The 23332-nt window shown below is 43.7% G+C and overlaps 1 protein-coding gene across 4 annotated transcripts in view; it reads right to left on the bottom strand.

Moving 5' to 3' along the window:
- Window positions 1-23332, bottom strand: part of TCF20 (transcription factor 20) — a 157203-nt gene that overhangs the window by 24598 nt on the left and 109273 nt on the right. For 3 of the 4 annotated variants that reach the window (XM_045554759.1, XM_045554761.1, XM_045554758.1), the window contains exon 2: window positions 12901-18609. In XM_045554759.1, the coding sequence (XP_045410715.1) occupies window positions 12901-18573 (5673 nt within the window). In that variant the 5' untranslated portion in view covers window positions 18574-18609. Of the gene's footprint in view, window positions 1-12900; window positions 18654-23332 lie in introns of those variants that run through there. The other variant, XM_045554760.1, reaches the window with a different exon arrangement.

Here is a 23332-nt window from a genome sequence, read left to right as displayed (position 1 = left end):
CCCTGTGTTTCAATAGCAGTTCATCTCCAAGGGTGTGGATGGTCAGCTCTTGGCCAAATCTCTGGACACTTCACCTCTTAGCTACTATTTACCAGTACTTGCACTATATTTTCCCTAGATTCTTCTATCCTTGACCAATACAGATTAACAGGAACTACTTTTGAAGTTTTCTGACATATTTTGCATCAGGTGTTAAATGGACACTAAAGCTACACACAACTGCATACAAATTAAACACTAGCAGGAGTTCAAAAGCATTGAAAACCACCCAAAAGAGGTATACTGAGCATAACTAGAATGAGAAAAAGTGCCCCAAAGGCTTGCCTACTGCATTCCACAGACATTGCCCTGTATGTTAGGTGGTGAGCAGATTTGGGCATGGTGACTCCTTTGCTGCCTGCACCAGTCATCTGCCATGTGCTCCTAGCCATGGATCTCCCAACCTGTTCCCACTCACATTAGAATAATCTAAAACAATCGACTGCAGCTGACTCTGGACCCGCTACTGCCGCATGGGTTTGAGACCCAGCTGATGGTACTGGTCTTCACAATACACCTAGAGCCTAATAGCACATCTTCTTTGCCTCTTGGGACACAGTCATCTGTTTCCCACCGTACTCGCACAAACTTTCTTTAATCTGATCATCTTTCAGATATAATCTGAAATAAAATTGTCCATTTAGATCCCCTTTCTCCTCCCATAAAACCTCCAACCAAAAAGTAGTTCTGCTGTTGACCCTGAGAAGTATCTGTTTCTTGAAAGCCTTTCAAATCACATTATAAATATAACAAGTGTCTCTGTGGCTGAGTGGGGGATGGGTGGTGGCTGGTCCTGGAGAGGTGCAAAATGCACAGAAAGCATGACCAAAGTCAAAATCTCTGAGCACAGCTGCTTTGGCAGCCTCTCTCAGCTACATCCCTGGCTTCCGTTTTGATCCATGAGGAAAGCCTGTTGCCTTAATTCCCTTCTTAGTGTCTTTGTACCCACAGGTGGGACCAGCCTGCCTTGCAGTTTACAGTGAAGTTACGATGCTCTGAATCAGGTTAGAAGGCTTGGGATTAAACAATTTTTTCCCTTCAGTAATAATGTCCTTCCCTGTCTTTCTATATACTTCATCTGCCAAACAGAGGACACCAGAATTTAGCCACAACTTTGAGCAGATAAAGAATATATTTAGAATACACATAGCTTTATACAATGGATTTGTTCATTTTATCATTCAGCAAACAAATAATGAAAGGTTAATATGTCTAAGATGCAAATGGCAAAGGAGTTTTCTCTAAAAGATTCTATTACATACACCTTTTTTGTTGTTGCTGCTTTACAAATTCAGATTTTCACACGTTAGGTATGTTGAAAGTAAGGTACATCTGTTGTACTGTGAAGGTAACCACTCACTTAAAAAGGACAAAAAGCCAGGCTGGTGCTTATTTACAGAATCATGAAATCCAGTTCATTCTACTGAATATAAAGAAAGCGTTTTGACTTCCTAATGAGCTGTTTTATGGGACTTTTGATTTGCCTTATTAACATGTCCATTTTGACTCCATAGCATAAAACTGCAATGTTTAGAAAGTGGAAAGAGGGGTTAGACAAAAACTAACAAGAACTCGACCAGTCTGGTCTTTTTCAGCTCAGTTTTCTCCATGTGGGTTTCTCTAAAAGTTGTAAGAGACTGAATGATCAAGGTGCCTTTTATTCTCAATGGTCTTTCTTTTAATATTTAAGTTTTCTCATGAGTTGGTAGCATCAACTTCAGAGTATAATAATCTTTTCTTTTTATTCATTCAACAAATTATTATTGGATGCCTATGTGTAGGGCTGAAACAGGGAGTCAAAGTTCACCTAGTATCTGCCCTCAGGAAACTCACAAAATGATATGGCAGTAAAGCAAAACCTAAACCAAAACCTAAACTGTGATGTAAACAGTACTTTAGAGCTTAGAGGTAAGTCCTCAACCTAGTTACAGAGGTCAGGAAAGCATTCTTGAGGGAGTGTTGCTCGTACCAAGTTGTGAAGAATGAGAGCTACCCAGGGGAAAGGGGAACAAACTGCCTTGTGGAGGGATAAGCACGTGGGGTGCAGGAGATTGACAATGGAGCAGGATTCTGAAGAGGTGGGGAGCCCATGTGCAGGAACCTGGAGCCAACAAAGGCTGTTGCTGGGTTAGGGATGACGGGAAAAGTGTAGGTATTGGTGGATATGCAAACAAGAGGCTGTATTTAGATACTTTGGAGATAAAACTGACAGGACTTCATGACAGACTGCCGTATGATAGGTTGCAATGAGCCACAGTGTCTGGTGGTGTAAATGGGCACAGTGGAAGGGGAGCCCTCTGAGGAGTGGGGAACCTGCAGCCTCAAGGCCACATGTGGCCCTCCAGATCCCCAAGTGTGGCCCCTTGACCGAATCCAAACTTTACAGAACAAATCCCTTTATTAAAAGGATTTTTTGGGTAAAATTTGGATTCACTCAAAAGACCGCACTCAATGATCCAGAAGGCCACATGTGGTCCCAAGGCCGCAGGTTCCTCACCCCTGCCGGAGGCTTGGGGTACTAGCACAACAGGATTCTGAATAGGTAAGCACACATGTCATCTGCTCTAAATGCAACTTTCCCTGAGAAACATTTTATTTACAGAACAGAATGTTTTGGACTTACAGCAAAATCTGAACTGGCATGGTCAGGAATAAGTTTAATTTCAAATGACATTTTCTGGGTAACTGAAGGAAAAGCTAGAAACTATAAAACAGCCTATCCTCCTGTTTCAGTAAATAGCTCAGCATTTTTAATTAAACAGATTATTTCCCATTGCCTTAGAGTTGATTCTATACTAAGAGTATCCTTGTAAGACACTAGAAGAGACTAGGCTTTATCAAAGTGACTCTAGGATTCAACCTAGAACTTGCTTTTTACAATAAATCCCTGCTAGCAAGCTTTTCTCCATATCATTTTGTTTCTCCTAAAGCAGTGGGCAGAAAAAAAAAATCCAGTCGAAAAAGTGTTTGATTTAGTTTAACTGACATTTACTGTATGTGCCTTCTTTATATTCAGAGGGGTTATCTTTCTTGGTTTCTACCCCAAAAACATAGGCAGTCTAGAAACAGACAAGAACATGAAATGAGAAAAACGGAGAGAAAGCTGAGGTAGAAAGGAAGTTCTCGGAGTTCTTCACTGGAGCACAGCTGTCCATCATACAAGCTGCTGTGGAGGCAGAATAGCAACAGAGTTGCTCCTGGAGACAGCGAGAGAAGGTGCCTGGCCCTAACTTGCACTAGCTACAGGGGCTTGGGCAAGTTAGTTTCTTTAAGTCTTGATTTTCTCAACAGCACAAGGGCAATTTAGGGAGTGGTGCTGGGGGGAAAAGGGCAGGGGATCTTTTGTTATTTAAGGATATACCTATGATTGCAAAAACCTGAACATGCTTAACAACGAAGGAAAAGAGTATTTTTAAAAGGACATTTAGGCCATTCCTAAGACACTATAAAAATAGAAGGGAAAAAAGAGTGCCAGTAGCAACCCCTAGTCATTTTCTCTTACTTTCCACTCCCACGTGGAATGGACGGTCCCCTGAACTGTAGGCTCTCTGGGCTCATCTGTAAGGCTATAGGCAGCAGCAGAGACATCCAGGAGGAATTAACTTTTAAAACAATTTGCTACTGATGATTAAACCAAACCCAGCTATGTTGCTGCTTATAGACACTCCTTTTGGATATTTATCATTGTTTATTTAGAGCAATTTTACAGGTCAGGCACAGCATTTAATCACTTGTCCCCCTCCCCTCAGCTATCTGTTTTCATACGCATACTTTACTGACAAAAATGTTTTATCAACATGTGAGAATGTAGCAGGGTACTAGTACTTGCTGTGGGTCTTAAATGTTCTATAATTCCCAAACTCTAATTCTCATGGGTTTTCAGCTTTCAGGTTCAGCAATAATAAATTTAGGGAGATAAAACAAACCAATATAAAGCAACTTAACAAATAAAAACGATCTCCTTGCCACAATTTAAAACTATTCTTCATCCCCCTTCTAGATTATTAAAGCAAAACTCAAGAAGGCTTGGTTTAATCATTTTTCCCTTGCACAAAATGTATATTGTTTGTTGTAATGTCAATACATACTCTCATAACTCAGAAAGACAACACAGGTTTCACTAATGATGTTTCTTTGGGCTAAGAAGACTTGCTTTATTCTCTGAAACAGTGTGCATTTTATCTTATCCAGAGGTGTATACACTCCATTAAAATAATTCTAATCTGAGGGTTTCTTTTACAGCCCCAGAAGAAAACTGTGCGACTTTGCTGAAAACATTATGTATTTTGTCTAAGGAAGTTTGTCCACGCTAAGAAGAAAAGGGACTTGTGCGCTTTAAGAAGAAAGGAAAAGTAAAGAATGCTAGAGTCCAGGACCAGGTTTAAGCCAGTAATTAGCACTTTTCCTCTGAATAAGAGCAGAGAACCTGAGAAAAGGCCGAACCCAGCAGGAGCCTGAGCCCTGCAGCAGCCTGTGAAGAAGAAAGAGAACAGCTTTTCCTCTAAATACTGACAGATGAAAAATGCTTTATAGACAAGAGTTTAAAACATTGAAATTTAAGTTGCACAAGATCACGTACTGGCTTATTTTTATTTTACCCTTTGCTCAAACAGTGGATTAGCTTACAAAGAGAAATGATTACAATTTGTGCTTTCTGAATCTAAAAAGGCATCTTTTTAAAGAAATTATCCTCCTGGGAATTGACTCTTGGTATAAGAGCTGCTTCTCTCCATGGCTCATCCTACCCAGGAGTTGGGTCTGTGCTTCCAGAAAGCCAATTACTGGAAGCTGCTTATTCACGAGGCACCCATACTGAAATGTTTACAGTTTCAGCAGCAGAAATGACAAACTTGCTGCCACAATAGGATTCCTTTAACAAGATTTCAAATCTGTGAAGATCATACTGAAATGGAAATCTTCAAAGCTGTTCCAAATACTTGGCTGTGGAGGTCTTTCTACTGCCATTTCTAAGTTCCCCTTTCTTGCCTAGATCCTCGCCAGCCTTCTCATCTGTCCCTCTTCCCAAACAGGTTGTCCAACTCTACTCCTGAGGGTGGTGAGTTTTTCAAGGGCAAGGGCAGCCTGACAAAAGAGACAGCATAAGCATATTTAGGAGGTGCAGAAAGGAACTTTAAAAAACTAGGATGTCTTGGCATACTTAAGCTACTGCCAATGCAACTATCTACAGGGTCACTGGTCCCTATATCCTAAGACCAGTGCCCACAACACCTCAGCTAGGCTTCAAGGGGGGCCACTTAATGAGGTGATAATGTAATGAGACACACCCTCACAGCACATGTCAGGTCACTCTCACTCTCATAGGTCATGCTGAATCTGGGGCCTTTTCTTCCTGGACACCTTGTACTGGAAAGAAAAACTTGGTCCAAATCTAGAATGAAAATTTTGGCATCCAGATCTATGACTAGCTTATGAACCCTGAGTTTTCAGAGTAGATTTTAGCATTTCACAAAGTATAACTCTATGTCACCTGCACCAGCATCATCCAAAGCTTGTGTTAAAAATGCAGACTGAGGGCACCACTCTAGGAGAGGCTGTGTGGGCAGCATTCCAGGTGTACCAGCTACGGGACCTACAGCTTATGCTGGCTCATCCAGGAAGTTCCCGCACAGCACTGTAACTCCAGAACTAGACTGCAGTAAAATTAGAGTCCTTCAATTTGTCATGGTTTATTTTGTAAGGTAATATATGCAAAAAATTCAAAACTGAAAATTTCACTTAAGATTCCTTAGAATTTGGAAAAACTAAATCCTAAAAGAAACCCTTCTCTAGAAGTTTAACATCATTTTCATCATGTAGCAATACAAAAAAAATACACACATGGTGTTAAGCAAAATAGGTAATGAGATAATTATACAACTTTCTCCAAAACGCTGAAAGTCATGGGAACAGAGTAAGTAAATTAAGGAGGATGCTGGCTTGTTAGATAGGGGAAATAAATAATTATACATTATTTAAACTTGTATTAAAAATAAACCTTAAGTATAATCTTTAATACACTAATTCAAAAATTAAAAAAACATTAACCTGAAATCAATTCTTTAACATATACTGTTGGGTTAGAAAAAAAAAAAAAAAGACTGGCAGTGGCTCATATGTAATCCTAGCACTCTGGGAGGCCAAGCTGGGAAGATGCTTGGGGTTAGAAGTTTAAGACTACTCTGAGCAAAAGCAAGACTCTGTCTCTACAAAAATTAGAAAAATTTGCCAGGTGTGGTGGTGGCACGTGCCTGTTGTTCCAGCTACTGGGGAGGCTGAGGCAGGAGGATCCATTGAGCCCAGGAGTTTGAGGTTGCAGTGAGGTATGATGACGCCACTGCACTCTAGCCCAGGTGACAGAGCAAGACTCTGCCTCAAAAAATAAAAAGACTAAAAATTCTCTGAAGAGGCTGGCAAGAATGTATTTGGGAGGAGCACCTTCCTGTAGGCAGTGGATGGGGGAAGGGAACAGGCAAAGGCCAGCTCTCCCACCAGTAGGACAGCACTGGGCATGCTGCTTCAAGAGATCTATGGCCACCAGATCCTCATCTTCTGCCACAACCCTGCAAGCCTTCTCATTCCTCAATGTTTCAAATGTGACTTGTATATACCAAGTTATACCTATGCCTGCTGAGAGGCAATTACCTCTGTAACATCACTTACGTCAGAGGTCATTGTGAATTCACAAACATGATTATCCCCAGGCAAATAAACAGAGCTCAAAGGAGTACAGACGCAAAGAGGAATGTGCAGAAATGAATGGATTCACATGTCCCACACTCACTGAAGAAATCAAAGGTCTTTTTCCACCCCCCTTTCTTTTGAGACAGGGTCTTGCTCTGTCTCCAGGGCTAGACGCCAGCAGCATCATCATAGCTCACTGCAACTTCAAACTCCTGGGCTGAATGGATCCTCCTGCCTCAGTCTCCCAAGTAGCTGTGATTACAGGCACATGCCATCACATGCAGCTAATCTTTCTATTTTTAGTAGAGATGGGGTCTCACTCTTGCTGAGGCTGGTCTTGAACTTCTGGCCTCGAGCAATCCTCCCCACTGGGCCTCCCAGAGCGCTAGGATTGTAGGTGTGAGCCACTGTGCCCGGCGGAAGGCCATTTTTTAATATAGGAATGTTCTATATTTGTTTTCAGCAATTTTCTGAGTAGTGTGACACTTAAAGGAGCTACTGTCTCCTGAGAATTCCACATTATTTTGTTATAATATTATGCTTGTCAAAACACCTGATAAATACATAGGCCAAAATGGATTTCTAATAAAATATACGTGGCCTTATCTTACATGACAGGATTGCAGGCATGCTCATTAAGCTAGACCAAAATTGAATGCATCTGCTAAAACCCAGGAAGATAAAACTAGACTCAAAGTAACCTTGACAAATTAAAACATCATCTATCAAATTAAATAAAAGAAGGCAAGTTAGTGTAATTTTAATTTGTTGAGTACATTAAGAAAAAGAGAATAAAAGCTAGATAAATAAAACAAAAAGATCTTGTAGCCATAGTGAAACATCAGCTCAAAGAGCCCAATAAGTCTAACTTTTGAAACCATCTTTAAATTCAACACATCACTGGGCTATACTAACTGAGCATATGTCACTAAAGCCAATAAGTCATTTTTTGACTTATAAGTCTCATAAGCCACTCACTCTCACTGAGTGGCTTATGAGAATAAAACACATGTACAAGTGTTTTGGAAAAGTAAATTCAAAATATAAAGTTAGTATTCTAAGCTTAAAGAGGGGTGTAAAATAGAATAAGATATAGGGGGAAGAGGTTAAAAAAATTCTTAAGGGTACTAGCACAGTGAGTACAATATAAGGAAGTAAGTTTAAAGCTGCATATAAGATTTATTTAAGATTGGTCAACTGCTTGTGTTCTGAAACCTGTAAAGGAGATGGTGCAATCTATAGCCCCTGAGGAGGCAGTGGCAGAGCCTCTGCCATACAGCAACAGTGTAGGGTCAAACTTCCTGTTTTTATACCTTTTGGCTTTAAATGAAGCTCTCCATCTTTCATCCCTTACAGAATATAAGGAATTTAAAGTATTTTTGAAACAGCTGAGACAGCAACTAGTATCTTAAAAAACAAAAAATCCGGCTGGGAGCGGTGGCTCACGCCTGTAATCCTAGCACTCAGAAAGGCCGAGGCGGGAGGATTGCTCAAGGTCAGGAGTTCGAGACCAGCCTGAGCAAGAGCAAGACCCCATTTCTATTAAAAAATAGAAAGAAATTATCTGGACAACTAAAAATATATAGAAAAAATTAGCCAGGCATGGTGGCATATGCCTGTAGTCTCAGCGACTTGGGAGGCTGAGGCAGTAGGATCGCTTAAGCCCAGGAGTTTGAGGTCGCTGTGAGCTAGGCTGACGCCATGTCACTCTAGCCAGGGCAAAAGAGCGAAACTCTGTCTCCAAAAAAACAAAACAAAAAAAACAAACAAAAAAATCCTTTCAGTGTTCGTTACCTGAAGTGTCCTATGGTATTGTGTCCTATGTTATTTTAACCATTCAGTCATTGAAAGCTGTGGCGAGTGGAAGAGACTGATTTATCTTATTCAGTGTATCTGTTGCAATCATAACATTCCAGATTTTATTTTGGGACCAAATCCAACAAATAGTAGACTGAACAGTCAGTTTCTGCAGACATATATTCCTGATTAGGCATTTTAAAAGGCAGGCCGGCGGTTCACCAGCCTTTAAGGGGATGGAGCTAGCTGTGATTTAGGGTGGCTGCATCATTATAGAGAGCCTTTGGCTTTCTCTGTACTACACTTGGATTGAGACACAAGATCTAGGAATTTTCTGGGCAGGATTTCCCTAATTACTGGTTACCAATTATTGCTATAGAATGCCCAAAAGTTTACACATAACAAATTAAATGCTAGGCTGGGTGGGGTGGCCCACGCCTGTAATCCTAGCACTCTGGGAGGCCGAGGCGGGAGGATGGTTTGAGTTCAGGAGTTCGAGACCAGCCTGAGCAAGAGCGAGACCTCGTCTCTACTAAAAATAGAAAGAAATTATCTGGACAGCTAAAATATATATATACAAAAAATTAGCCGGGCATGGTGGCGCATGCCTGTAGTCCCAGCTACTTGGGAGGCTGAGGCAGAAGGATCGCTTGAGCCTAGGAGTTTGAGGCTGCTGTGCGCTAGGCTAATGCCGGCAACAGAGTGAGACTCTGTCTCAAAAAAATAAAAAATAAAAAAAATAAAAAATAAAATCAAATGCTGACATAAAGAAAACACTAGGAGATGGTCACACATATACAAATAAGCAAAACAAAAAAACTCACCAAATACTGTAACTTTCAGAGGAAAGTTGGGAAGCAGGCAGTCAACTTGGTCAATATGATGATTAATGGATTGTAATAAGTGCTTAGACTAGAGAATTTTGTTCTTTAGGGTCTTCTGTTTGTTTGTTTGTTTGTCTGTTTTTGTTTTTAAAGACAGCGTCTCACTGTGTTGCCCAGGCTGGAGTGCAATGGTGTGATCATAGCTCACTGTAACCTCAAACTCCTGGGCTCAAGTGATCCTCTTGCCTCAGCCTCCTGAGTAGCTCGGACTACAGGCACATGCCACCTCGGATTTTCAATGTTATATCCTTTTAGGATTTTTGCATTTTAAGATGTCATTGTTGGCCAGGCACAGTGGCTCACACCTGTAATCTGCCTGTAATCCTAGTACTCTGGGAGGCTGAGGAGGGAGGATCGCTTGAGCTCAGGGGCTCGAGACCAGCCTTAGCAAGAGCAAGACTCCACCTCTACTAAAAATAGAAAAATTAGCTGTCACAGCAGTGCATGCCTGTAGTCTCAGCTACTGGGAGGCTGAGATAGGAGGACTGCATGAGCCCAGGTGTTTGAGGCTACAGTGAGCTATGATCATGCCACTGCACTCCAGCCAGGGCAACAGAGTGAGACCCTGTTTCAAAAAAATAAAAATAAAAAAGTCATTGTGTCTAAATTTCTTATTGGAAAGTACATCTTCTATTTCAAACTTGAGGGTTCAGAGTGATGTTAATATGGAAAGAGGGAGAAATAAAAGACCATGTGGGGGGATCTAAAAGGGAAGGGCAAATTCCTTGTGTGACTGCATTAGAATGTTCTAACTTAAAAAATATATATATTTCACATTAAATATATATGTATTTTTTTTTTCTTGAGACAAGAGTCTTGCTCTGTCGCCCAGCTAGAGTGCAGTGGCATCATCACAGCTCACTACAACCTCAAACTCCTGGGCTGAAGTGACCCTCCTACCCCAGCCTCCCAAGTAGCTAGGACTACAGGCATGTGCCACCATGCCCAGCAAATTTTTCTATTTTTTGTAGAGATGTAGTCCCACTCTTGCTCAGGCTGGTCTTAAGCGATCCTCCCACCTTGGCCTCCCAGAGTGCGCTAGGATTATAGGCACAAGCCATTGCGGTTGGCCCTGTATTTTTCATTATAGTCTATGAGTTCTTTTTTGCCAGACTGTTACAAATTTTAGGAATATGCAATGATAAAATAAAGTGTTTTGGGGGGAGGTGTGTGAGGAAGGGAAAGTCTAATATGAAGTGTCCAAGAATATCATGATCCTGACTGACAAAATCCTTATTAACTATGGTCGAAAGTCATTTATGTATTTTTTAATGTAAATTAATACAAAAACTCTCATCTGATTAAATACAGGAAACTACTGATTTATACATCTGGTCCCTTCCCACAAAAAAAGGGATAAACTTGCAAGACAAACTCATGAGAACATGAAGAATGAGAGAAGAGACAAACAACAGACTAGAGGTACTCAAATTCTGGAAGGTGGGAACAGAATGGATGAAGGTTAACAGTGATTCAGTGCACAGAGGAAGCAGAGAGTGATGAGCGCAGTGGAGCAGACACCAGAAAGCCAATCACCTTATGGCATACAGCCTGGGAAGGCACCGGTACCTCAGGAAGGGGGAGTGCAAGATAAGGCTGGAAAATGGAGCACCAGCTTCAAGCCTAAAAGAGGAGTTAAGAGCCCTAAGCCCACCCAATTTAACCAAGTAAATGTCCCCATCAGAGGGGCATGCTGTACACTCAAAACAGATGGGAGGACATCAAAGTCTACACACTGAATTATAAGACCATACCCCCAACCCCACAACCCCACCATTGCCTTCTCTACTTGGCTTTGAGGATGCTGGCAGCCAAGCTTTTACCTCTAGTTAGAATATCTTGAGATTTTTTTCTGGGAAAACTGCACTCAGAGAAAAGACCTATAGATGCTAACTGGCCACCTTATTCTACAAAAAGGACCATAGGCCAACAAGCCTTACCCATACTATAAGACAGAGCTTCAAGTCATTTTTTCGTTTTTAGCATCTGTCTCCTAAAAATATAAGTGGATGAACAAGGAAAACCAGGCATTTGAAGAACCTCTGACAAGAAAGAAGAAATAGGAAACAGACAAGAGGATTTTAAATTACAAAAAACCACATTATAATGTGTTCAAAAAGAGAAACTTTACAGCTGTAAACCAGGCTCTAGTTATTTTAAAAAAATCAGTACATTCAGAGAAGAAAAAGCTTTTCAAAATATGAGGGAAAAAAGTAAATAAAAGGTTGGGTGATAAAGTTGAAGAAAGCTTGGAGAAATTAGAACAAAAAGACAAAGAGACAGAATATAGAAGGAAAAAGATAAAAAGCCAGAAGATCAATCCAGGAGGTATAATACCTTATTAATAGGAATTACAAAACAGAGAGTAGAGGAAACAGAGGAAAGGAAATTATCAAAGAGCTAACACATGACAAATTTCCTAAACTGAAAGATGTGAGTTTACAGATGGGAAGATCTCACAGAGTAGCTAGCACAATGAATGAAAAGAGACCTTCTCAAGACCTACCATTTTGATATCTCAGAGCCCGAGGGAAAACAAGAAGATCCTCAAACCTTCCAGAGGAGAAAAACAGGAAACAAAGGACTAAAAAATCAGAATGGCTCCGGTCCTCTCAAACACAACACTGGAAGCTAGAGGACAAGCCAGGAGCAATGACTTCAAGACAGTGTGAGAAAATTATTTGAAATCTAGAATTCCATACCCGGCTGACTCCCAATGAAGCATGAGGGTGGCACAAAGACATGTTCAGATATACAAGATCTCAACACTTTTACCCCCCAATGCACTCTTTCTCATGAAACCACTAAGGGATAATAAGCTCTCCTAAGTGAAGGCCCACTTTAAGAAAAGAGAAGACACAGGATTCAGGACACATTCAATAGAGAGAAGAAAATGATGAGGACCACAAGCTGCCCAAGGGATAAAAGCTATCAAACAGACTTGAGGAATAAATAACCTAACCGGACGGAAAGTGTGGATCAGAAAGATATGGCCCAAGAAACTAAAAAGCAAATATGAAAACATGAATTACTGATCCTAGAGAAACAAAATGCTTTAAAAGAAAGGAAATATTAATTACAGTATACTTCATGAGTATTAAGATTTCAAAAAATGAAAAATGATAAAAAGGTCAATAAATAATATAAACAGCAGTAAAAGCTTAAAAAACAGAAGAAACTGGCAGGGGAAGCAACTTTTGCCTGTTGACAATGAATGCCTCTTGGAAATGGAATCAGGCTAGAGAAGAGATAGGGCAGGGACCTTTTGTTTTTTTTTAAAGCTTTACAGATGGGTATGACTTTATAATCTATGGACATGTATTATTGATGAAACTTAACAGTTAAATGTTCCAAATTACCTACTTCATTTTCTGTCCATCATTTGGGACCAGAGACTTTAATTTGGAAGAATAATCATATAAGAATAAAAAGATGGAAGAAATGGAACCAAAATGAAGTAACAAAAATACCAAGCTGCTAAGAGATTTCTCCTACTCACCATCTCTCTGGCTATTTCCAGCGCTTCCTGCAGGCCATAGAGCCTGCCACAAACCAGGTAGATTCCATTGGCCCAGAGAATACATCCCTCATGGACCCAAAATTCGTTGCTGTCAAGAGGTAGTTCAGGGATTTGTAACTCCAGCTCGGGGCCACCTTCTGAAGTGGTTGGCACAGAGGGCTTTGAGTCCAAAGCAGTCTTTTCGCTGCTGCCCTCGGTGGCTGCTTTTTTACAAGGGAGCCCCCTGGACAGGGACCGAGGGCCTCCACCACAGTCTTCAGAGCGGTGGCGCCGCTTAAACCTGGGATGTGCGGCCAGGCTCCTCTGCTCCTTCTGCTGCTGCTCCTCTTCCTCCTCAGTGTCCGTCTTGGAGCCATTAGAAGCACTTTTGTGCCGTACCTTCACTTTGCTCTGCATTTCCGAGGCTCTCTTAGGAGGTGGATTCTTCGGGAGAGTGGCTGCATAATCCTGGGGATAAAAGGGTCCAAAGAGGTCACCCATGTTCCGGTAACTGGCCCACTTGCCACAGAGACAGCAAACCAGGTGCCCCATAACAGAAGACTCTGTCACAACAGGTCCCTGCAGCACAAAGGATGAAGCTGGGAGTGCCTTGCTTTCAGTGCTGCTGGGTGGAGGGGTCAGTGACCTCTGACCCTTCCGACCTCTCACTAATTTGGTCTGTTCTTCTTCTTCAGCATTGATGATTGTACAAACGGCTCCAAGTTCACACTTATTTACTACATGGATATAAGGGAAAAAAGTCTTGTTCTTGGCATCAGTTTTATCCAGTGGCTGGGTGGCATACTTGAGTTTGATCTCAGGTTCTTGGGGTTCTACAATGGGAACTGCTTGTTTGGTTTTTCGCTTCCTTGGCTGAGCCCCAGGCTTTCTTCTCTCCCTCCTTTGCCTCTGTTTTTTTGGCTTTGGCTCTCCATCTGCAGAACCTTCTGGTATCTGAGGGGGCTGAGGGGGTGGAGGCGGTGGCTGCTGTTGTTTCTTTTGCTTATTCACACTACCAATGGGTCTACCCTTCTTCTTTCCTGATGGGAAATATCCTTTTGGAGGGAAACCCTCTTGTTTGGGCGAAACTGTAACCGTATCGTTCTCTTTCTCTTCAGCCTTGGGATTTGCCTCAGGGGCCAATATGCCCACTGGAGGTACATTCTTTGAGTCAGGAAAGATTAAAGGTGCTGTTCCACCCAGGGAACCATCTGGTCTCCCTTGATTACTACCAGGCTTTTGTGAGGTTGCAGATATCATGACACCAGGGGGTTCCTTTCCGGTAGTAACTGTTTCCGGATGTGTCTCTGTCTTCACTTTGTCGTCCCCACCACTACGCCACTCTTCTGAAGACCTTGGAAGAGGTTTCTCAATGTTCAACTCCTGGTTTGATGGACCTACTAGGTCAGATACTACCTCACCTTTTCTCTTCTCCATGTCAGCATCCTGAACAGCAACACTCCCACCTTCCGGAGGACCACTTTTCAAAGACAAGATGTCATCAAGCGTAACCGTGTCTCCCCCAGCCTCTGCACTGTTCGAGGATGCACTCCTCCTAATATTTGGGGACGTGATCTTCTGAACTATAGCTTCCAATTTCAATCCCCGTCCTTTCCGTGGGGGCAGTATTTTGGTTTTAGCAGGGCTTGTGAGGGTAACAGCAGGGCAGTTTCTATTATCTGGACTTGGAAGGTCCTTGGAGGAATCTCTCTTAGGGACAGACTTGATGTCCTGACTGTGAGAAAGATGGGCATAGGAATTGAATGCTTTATCAGTGCCTTCTTTTGATGGGTGAAGGAGGCGCCCCCTATCTTCAGTGTTGCTGTTCTTTACATCTTGTGACTGTCTCTTACTGGGAATGGGAGAGATAAAAGAACGGACACGCCTCCTCATGATTAAGGGGTTTTGAGAAGAATGATCCTCTTGGCCTGGAAGCCTCAGCATAACATTACTGGGTTTGGATGACTGTGTAGCCTCAGCTAGTCCATGTCCATCAGTCTCATGGGGTGGCCCATACCTTTTTTGACTGGACATTCCTGGAGGACCACTGCTTTTGGCTGGAGAAGTTTGCCGAGAAAGATCCCAACAAGATTCTTGTAACTTCTGGGAGCCATGCTTTAATTCCATGCCTTTGTTAGACAGACCATCACTGGACATGAGGCAGCGCCCAGCCTCCTGAGCACTGGGGTCATGGTAAGTCCCTACTGGTGGGCCGTACATCATACCATCTTTGTCATTTTTAAGAGGACTCCGTACTCTGTCAAGAAACTGCTGCTGCCGTGGGCTCTTCCGGGGCCCCTCCTGCCTGTGCTGTGCTGCAGCAATTACTCCCTGAGCAGAAGTGCTGCTCCAGTCTTTATACTCCTCTTGCTGCTGTTGGTACATCTGTCTCTTATAATGGAGCTGAGAATTCAAACCTGCATTAGGGTCTCCATAAGCATGAGCCCGAGTGTTCGTGTGATAGGCAGAGGCCAGGCTTTCTGAGTTGGGAGAAAATGGAGCATGTAAGGAACTCCTATTGGCCCTCTCTGAAAAGGTCATGTGTGGATTCATGTGATGAGGGTCTCCCCCTGGGCCTCTGCTCCTCCCAGGAGACATCTTCAATTTTTCTGCAAAGTCATGATACTGAGAAGGGGACCGACCTCTCATGCCCTCCCGACCACCAACTCTGCCAGGGACCCGCCGCATTGGTGTGGGTCTGCTGTCTTGTGGGCCATAGTCTGAAAGGGGATCATGGGTTGCTGCTCCGGGGCTGGCATTGCCACGGTAAGACTCATGCTTGATGCTAGCAGGATGGCAGTGGTCCCCAGATTTCTTGTTGTTGAAACTAGCTTGGGATTTGGATTGTTCAAAGTCTTCTTCTTTTATCTGCCCGCTCTGGGATTTCAGCTTTGTTTCCATGGACACCAAACCACCTGGAAGAATGACCGACTGACTTAAACTTGGATTGAGACGTTCATTCCTCCCAATTCTGGTGTCGGCACCTATGTGTCCCAGTGAGTGAGCCCCCGGGTCCCTGACAATCTGTCTTAATGGAGAAATATCACAGATCACTGATCTTCGTTCAGAGAGGGAACCCCCAGGCTCATGGACTGATGACTGAGGCTCTATTTCAAACTTTCTGGGAATTGGATAGTCAGCCAAATTGATCTGTTTCATTTCAGGAGCCGTGCTGCTTGATTTCCTTTCCCAGGGGCCCCAATGTGGGTTTTCTAAGAGAGACCCAATGCTTTTGTTCAGAAGCCCTCTGCTAGCTAATTCATTGGTCTGACTCACTAAGACATTGGGCCTTGTGGTTCCTTCTAGGCCACTAGCCATCCCCTGATGCTCCTGAGCACTTCTAGAATATCTCCGGTCAGGGTGGTGGTGGTAGCCCTGAAGAACTTCCTGAAGGAGGCTCGGGAACTTCTCATTTCTACCCTTTCGTTCTCCATGGCCAGTGAAATCCCCCTTTTCTTGCCCTGTAGGATACTGAGGAAAGCCACTGACATTTCGTGGCACAGCTGACCCAAAACTATCTTTGTAACTATAGCGTAGGCTTCCAGGAGATTTGCTAGGCTCAGTTCTTCCTGTAAAACCAGGGCCCACCGTGGAGTGGCCACTCTGGCCATTTCCCTCTCCATTATGGTTGGAGTTGCTATCTCCATTCTTGTTTCCTTTGTTCCCTCCTCCTGGAGGCTCTGGCTGTGGAAGTGAGGCGTGGCTGGTTTCCTTTGTCCCACCATTGCTAGGTGGCCTTTGAGTGGCTGCAGGATCATCCTCTTGGGAGCCTTTATCTTGTCCACCAGGCTTTTCTACCCGACTTGTCATGGCTTCCCGGGAGACAATCACTCCAACTGTTTTCTCATTGACTTTTGGGTTCCCCTCGGATGACGATGGTGTGTCCTTAGCACCTGGCGAGGTAGCCTCTTCTCTTGCTGCGGGGCTGGCACTGAGTCTGGGGGGTTCATTCTGAGCACCTGGTGCTGGTGAGGAGCCAGCTTTCTCTGAGGCTCCACCCTTGTAGGTGGTGTCAGAGCTAGTGCTCTGGCCACTCAATTGCCGCACTCTCTCGCCTTGGTCTTCCGAACTGCTGGAGCAGCCCCCATCCAGTGATTCTGCCATAGGGGACTTCAGTTGTTCTTCAGGCTGTGAGGAACCTTCGGAGTTTGTGCAGCTATCTGCTTTCTTAGAAGATGAGGGCCTCTTGGAGGTCTTCTTCTGAGGTGTCAGGGCATCAGAAAGTAACATGTGCTGGACAGTATTAGGAAGATTAGCCACTTGAGTACTCAGGGCACTCAAACTACTCAAACCAGGATCTGTCAATCGCTTTTCTGGCACCCCTTCTAGTCCAAACCCTTTGAAGCCTGTGGCATGAGAATTAGGACTGGGTAGCATTGATGGGGTTGGACTGAGTTGAGGCATTAACTGTAAAATTCTGTTTCTGGAACCCATGGGCACACTGCCTTGCCCACACTGGAGATTCTCCCCACTCTGCATCAGAGGAGATGGCGTAGAGCTACAGCTTGGGGACTGTACCACAGAGGCAGCTGGAGAAGGGTTAGAAATAGGGCTGAAGTTCTGGTGAAACTGCATGGGGGACCTCACAGGAACTTCGGGCTGGCTGTACTGCCCCACCTGGCTTTGCAGGGGCAGCTTGGTGGCTGCGTTGGTATACTGCATCACATGCTGAGAGGGATGTTGTTGCTGTTGCTGTTGTTGTTGTTGCTGTTGCTGCTGCTGCTGCTGCTGCTGCTGCCCCTGCTGAGTCCCTTGTGGAATCTTTGCCTGTTCAAAATTCTTCATAGATTGAGGCTGATAGCTGTAATTTGATTGTGTGCCATAAGCCTGTGCATTAGAACCCACATTATGTCCTTCATACTGGGATCCAGCATTCACACTGTAACTGCCATCATAGCTCTGTCCAGACTGGCTAAAACGCTGTGGTGAAGGGAAGGAGGAGGAGGTGGACGAGGACGCAGAAGACTGGTAGTGTTGGCCAAACTGACCCACTCTTAACTGGTAACCAGTGGCAGAGGATGGCAGAGTTGAAGGCCGCTGCATTGCCTGGAGATGGGACGAGCCAGACGCTGGCTGGCCAGCAGCTTGTGGCAGAGGCTGATGGGATTGGTAAAGCTGTTGTCTCAACTGCTGTACTTGCTGCTGCTGCTGTTGGCTGGAAGCCTGCTGTTGGTACTGAGCACTCCCTGGAGAGAAAGGCCCTGTGTAATCCTGCTGATAATGAGACACACCACCAAGAGCAGAGTGCTGTGCTTGAAACTGGCCCACATGACCCTCATTCCCATACTGATTGCCAAAGCTGCTCCCTTGGGGGGGTCCATAGCTCTGCACAGGCCCAGAAGGCCTTCGCTGAGGAGGCTGTGGGGTTCCTGTAGCCACAGGGTCTTTGTTGCCTGCCATATAGTAAAAATCTCCAGCCTCTTTTCTGAAACTCTGGTAACCTTGATGGCCAGAGGTTTCACTAGTCATCGCTGCAGCAGCAGCTGCTGCTCCTCGTCGTCCACCACCACTGCCACTACCACTGCCGCCACTACTGCCACCTGCACCCCCAAAATTCTGGAACATCTGAGCCTGACGAGGGCTGAACTCTTCTATCCTGGATGAGCCGTGTACCTCCTGTGGGTAGCTCTGCTGGTTTCCGTGGTAACTGCTTTGCTCCCGAAAGGACTGCATACTGTTCAGCAGCACAGCAGCAGGCCAACAGCCCTCCTAGAAATAGAAGAAAAGAAAGAAAAACATTAGACATGCACCTCAGCATAAATAAAATCAAGTCAAGATGATGGGGATAGTCTAGAAGGGATAAGATAATTCAGATACCCAGATAAAGTTGAGTGGTTTGAATTTCATCTCTTTTTATTTTTTATCCTGTCCATTTCTAAAAATGCTAATATGCAGATAAAAACGGCCCAAAGAGTGAGGCAGGAGAGTGTGGTAGAATGAAGAGAAACACTCTAGGTGTATATAAATTCAACATTGTGAAAACGTCATTATTAGATAAATAAGCCCCCAAAATTCAACTAGGTTAAAATATGGGGCTGTGTCATTACTGTCAATGAAAGACAGCATTTTTTTTTTTTTGAGACACAGTCTCGGCTCTGTTGCCCAGGCTAGAGTGCCGTGGCGTCAGCCTAGCTCACAGCAACCTCAAACTCCTGGGCTCAAGCAAGCCTCCTGCCTCAGCCTCCCGAGTAGCTGGGACTAAAGGCATGCACCACTATGCCCGGCTAACTTTTTCTACATGTATTTTTAGTTGTCCAACTAGTTTCTATTTTTTTTAGTAGAGACAGGGTCTCGCTCTTGCTCAGGCTGGTCTCGAACTCCTGAGCTCAAACGATCCACCTGCCTCGGCCTCCCAGAGTGCTAGGATTACAGGCGTGAGCCACCGCGCCCAGCCAAAAGACAGTAATTTTTATGAGTCTTCCAGTTATGGTAGGGTAGGCGTGAGAAAAACCACTTTCATTTCTTTGCTTTCATGTATTAGACTGATCACTGAGCTGAGAGTCTCAAATAATGATGAAACTGTCACTCCACAGGCTGCCCATCCCCACCTCTGACACTAAGAAACAGTGGCCTGAAGACAGAAGCTGGTTCCTTATGCCCACATGCATATTATTGCAGGTTTACTGTAATCATCAATGATCTGTAATGACTGGTGACCCCAGGACACTCAACCCTTATCACTATATGGATTCCTTATGCTGCAGTCATCCACATAAACTTTGGAGTTAACCTCTTCATTACACACAACTGTGTCCCAGGCACCCCTTTCAACCACGTACCCTCAATTACCAGGTCCAAAGGGCTAGACTTAAGCCAGGGAGTAGCAGTGACTATTCTTCTAGATTCTTTTTGGAGATCTACAAGAAGTTCCCACACCTTTAAGCCCCATGTGGTTTTTTTTTTTTTTTTTTGGAGACAGAGTCTCACTTTGTTGCCCAGGCTAGAGTGAGTGCCGTGGCGTCAGCCTAGCTCACAGCAACCTCAAACTCCTGGGCTCAAGCGATCCTACTGCCTCAGCCTCCCGAGTAGCTGGGACTACAGGCATGAGCCACCATGCCCGGCTAATTTTTTCTATATGTATTTTTAGTTGTCCAGATAGTTTTTATTTCTATTTTTAGTAGAGACGAGGTCTCGCTCAGGCTGGTCTCGAACTCCTGACCTTGAGTGATCCACCCGCCTCGGCCTCCCAGAGGGCTAGGATTACAGGGATGAGCCACCACACCCGGCCTCCCATGTGGTTTTTTATTTGCCAATCTAGTATTCACAAAGTTACTACTGGCCATTACTGTGAAAGAAGAAATGGAAGCAATCACTTTGGAGTGTAGCAAGAACTAGAGAGGAAAATAAGAATTCATTAAACCTAGGACCCAGACTCTTCCCCAAGTTATCTGATCAGGCCACTACTCTGCATTACCTTTGCTAATGAATCATCCTCTTAAAACAATTAATTGACTTTACTTTTCCTTTTTCCTGGGCCTGTCTCCTTCTCAGAGTCAGAGATGAATAGAACAAGGCCAAACCGCTCCAATGACTTTAAAACCATTGTTTAAAAAAAAAGTTATGGGCCAGGTGTGGTGACTCACGCCTGTAATCCTAGCACTCTGGGAGGCTGAGGAGGGAGGACTGAGCGAGGTCAGGAGTTCGAGACCAGCCTGAGCAAGAGCGAGACCCTGTCTCTACTAAATATAGAAAAAAATTAGCTGGGCATGGTGGTGCCCACCTGTAGTCCCAGCTACTTGGGAGGCTGAGGCAGGAGGATCACTTGAGCCCAGGAGTTGGAGGTTGCTGTGAGCTAGGCTGATGTCACTGTCCTCTAGCCCCAGTGACAGAGCGAGACTGTCTCAAAAAAATAAAAAAAAAGAAAAAATTAAAAAAAGTTATGAAACACGTATGAGCTAGGGTTAGGTATTAACAGATAGTTTTCCTACAATGGTTTATGAAGCTAGTTTCTTAGTTCCTCTCAAGGGGAGCTGAAAATGGAGTTGTCTGCAGGAAAGTTAGTGATCCTTTTAAACAGTAAATTGGATTCATGATTTCTAAGCCCAAAGTGCTCCCGTCTCATTCCTTGGGAAGCTGGTCTCAGAGGCCCTGCCCCCACCCCATGACCTCTCTGACCTCCTCCCCTACCACCCTCTGCTTTAGCCCCACTGCCTCCTTGCTCCTGGTACAGGCCAACCATATTTCTACACAGGAACTCTGCTCTCACCTCCCCTGTTTTTCCCCCATAGCCACACCGCTTGCCCCTCTCACCTCCTTCCAGTCTCGGGGCAAATGTCACCTATTCCGACCATCCTACTAAAACCAGCTAATTCCACACCTCTATCCTGGCTCTCTATCCCCCCCCTGTTTATCTTCCCCACCCCCAATACACGCTACTTGTTTATTGCCTCTCCCCCCTAGAATGTAAACTTGTTAAAAAGCAGGCACTGCCTATACTTTGCTGTAATCCATGTCACTGAAACACTATGGAACACATAGCAGGCATTCTGTGTGAATGATTAAATGGTATAAGAACTAAGCCTTAAAGAACTAGGTTAGAACTCACATATTCAGAGACTGTGGTGGTAAGATCAGAGAATTGCAGAAAGAGAAAACAGAATATGATCAAGCTAAAAGCAGAGCTGGAGGATGCTGAAGACCTTGCCTGTAAAATCCTCAGGGTCTAGTTCTAAGGAAAAAGACTGAGCTTGGGTCTACATGAGAACTGTGACTTCAGAAAGTAAACACGGATCATAGCAGAAGATGGTAATCCCAAACTCTGAAAGCTTGACCCACTTCTTCTTCAGATATCTTAAGTCTAAAATAGCTAGACAAGAGCCTACTTCTTTGATATTAAATTTGATTATACAGTCACATGACCCAAGGTCATCTTAAACATTCACATATAAATAATGTGAGAATCTAAAGGAAACTGCTTCTCCTCCTATTCAAAACGCCTCTGCAGCAGACTGTTATTTCTGTGTTCCAACGACTCTGTTGGGCAACAGGTAGTAGCTATTTAAAGATTACAATACATGACACTGTTCTAGCACTTGACATGCACTAACTCATTGAATCCTCACAACACTAATATCCTCATTTTACAGATGAGGAAATGGAAGCAGAGTTTACATCGCTCCTATGCAGCAGGGCCAAGGGCCCAGCACAGACACCCCCACGGGCCATATTCTCAGAGGACCTTCCACACAGTCAATAGAGATGCCACTTGTCCCACCAAAGGTGGGCCTCAAAAGTATGTGGCCACGAACAATGCTTTTAGGTAAGTCCCTTCTCTGCTGCCCTTTCACAAGAACCTCCATGCTGTTCCCGCTGGTTCTTCATTTCTAGGACTCTAAAGAACAATTCTGTCCATGCATGTATTTTTCCTGTTTGTGATGTGCTTCTACTCTAGTTCTTGGTGTCAATGGCCTTCTCCAGATGATAAAACAAGGCTGAATGGGAGCTAAATTAAACAAAAAACACTAAATCTGGCAGTTTAAACTAATGAAAAGCTTCCTCAAGAGATGTTCTCTCTATAAATAAACACTTTACATGTTGTTTAATTAATCCTTCTGGAAACAAAACCAGGCTTCTGAGTATATAAACAATACTGCCGCTTGTACCATATTTTTCCTAAATAGGAACCACCAAGAGCTAAAGACCACTTTAAACATCAGCACATCCGGCCTCAGGCTGTCTGCCTACTGAGAGAACCCTGTCTCCAAACAGGGAAACAGATATGGGAACATTTCCTTCTCAGGTCTGTTCTCAGTCCTTTCCTGTAGATTCCTTGTCCTGTATGATGCCCTTCTCCCTATTGTTATTATTTTATGGACCAGAAGGGAAAAAAATCCACAGCCAAATACCTCCTACAGGGTACCAGTCAAGCTAAATATTTTTAGTATTGAAGTATTTGAGTACCAAGTGGTTGCAAGTTTCTTTTTTTGGAGCTCCAAGTAAACCAATTAGGAAAACCAAGTATTAATACTACATTACCAGCAATATAAAATGTAAACCTGGACTTTGTAATTTTATCATTAGCATATAAAATAAGCTAACAATAGAGATCATTCCAATACTATCCTACTGTTTTAGAAAAAACATCAGTGTAATCAGTTGTAATTAAAAAAAAATTTTTTTTTTATTTTGTAGAGATGGGACTCACTACCATTGCCTAGGCTGCTCTTGAACTTCTGGCCTCAAGTGATCCTCCTGCCTAGGCCTTCCAAAGTGCTGTGATTACAGGTGTGAGCCACCACGTCTGGCCCTATAACTTTTTTTTTAAATTTAGAGACAGAGTCTCACTCTGTCACCCAAGCTTGAGTGCAGTGCCATGATCATAGCTTACAGCAGCCTCGAACTCCTGGGTTCAAGCAATCCTCCCACCTCAGCCTCGTGAGTAGCTAAGACGACAGGCACGTACCACCACACATGGCCAATTGTTTTTTAAGTT

Source organism: Lemur catta, chromosome 6, assembly GCF_020740605.2.
Source record: "Lemur catta isolate mLemCat1 chromosome 6, mLemCat1.pri, whole genome shotgun sequence".
Classification (NCBI taxonomy): domain Eukaryota; kingdom Metazoa; phylum Chordata; class Mammalia; order Primates; family Lemuridae; genus Lemur; species Lemur catta.
The sequence above is the reverse complement of the archived record's forward strand: the minus strand, read 5'-3'. Positions and strand labels throughout refer to the sequence as shown.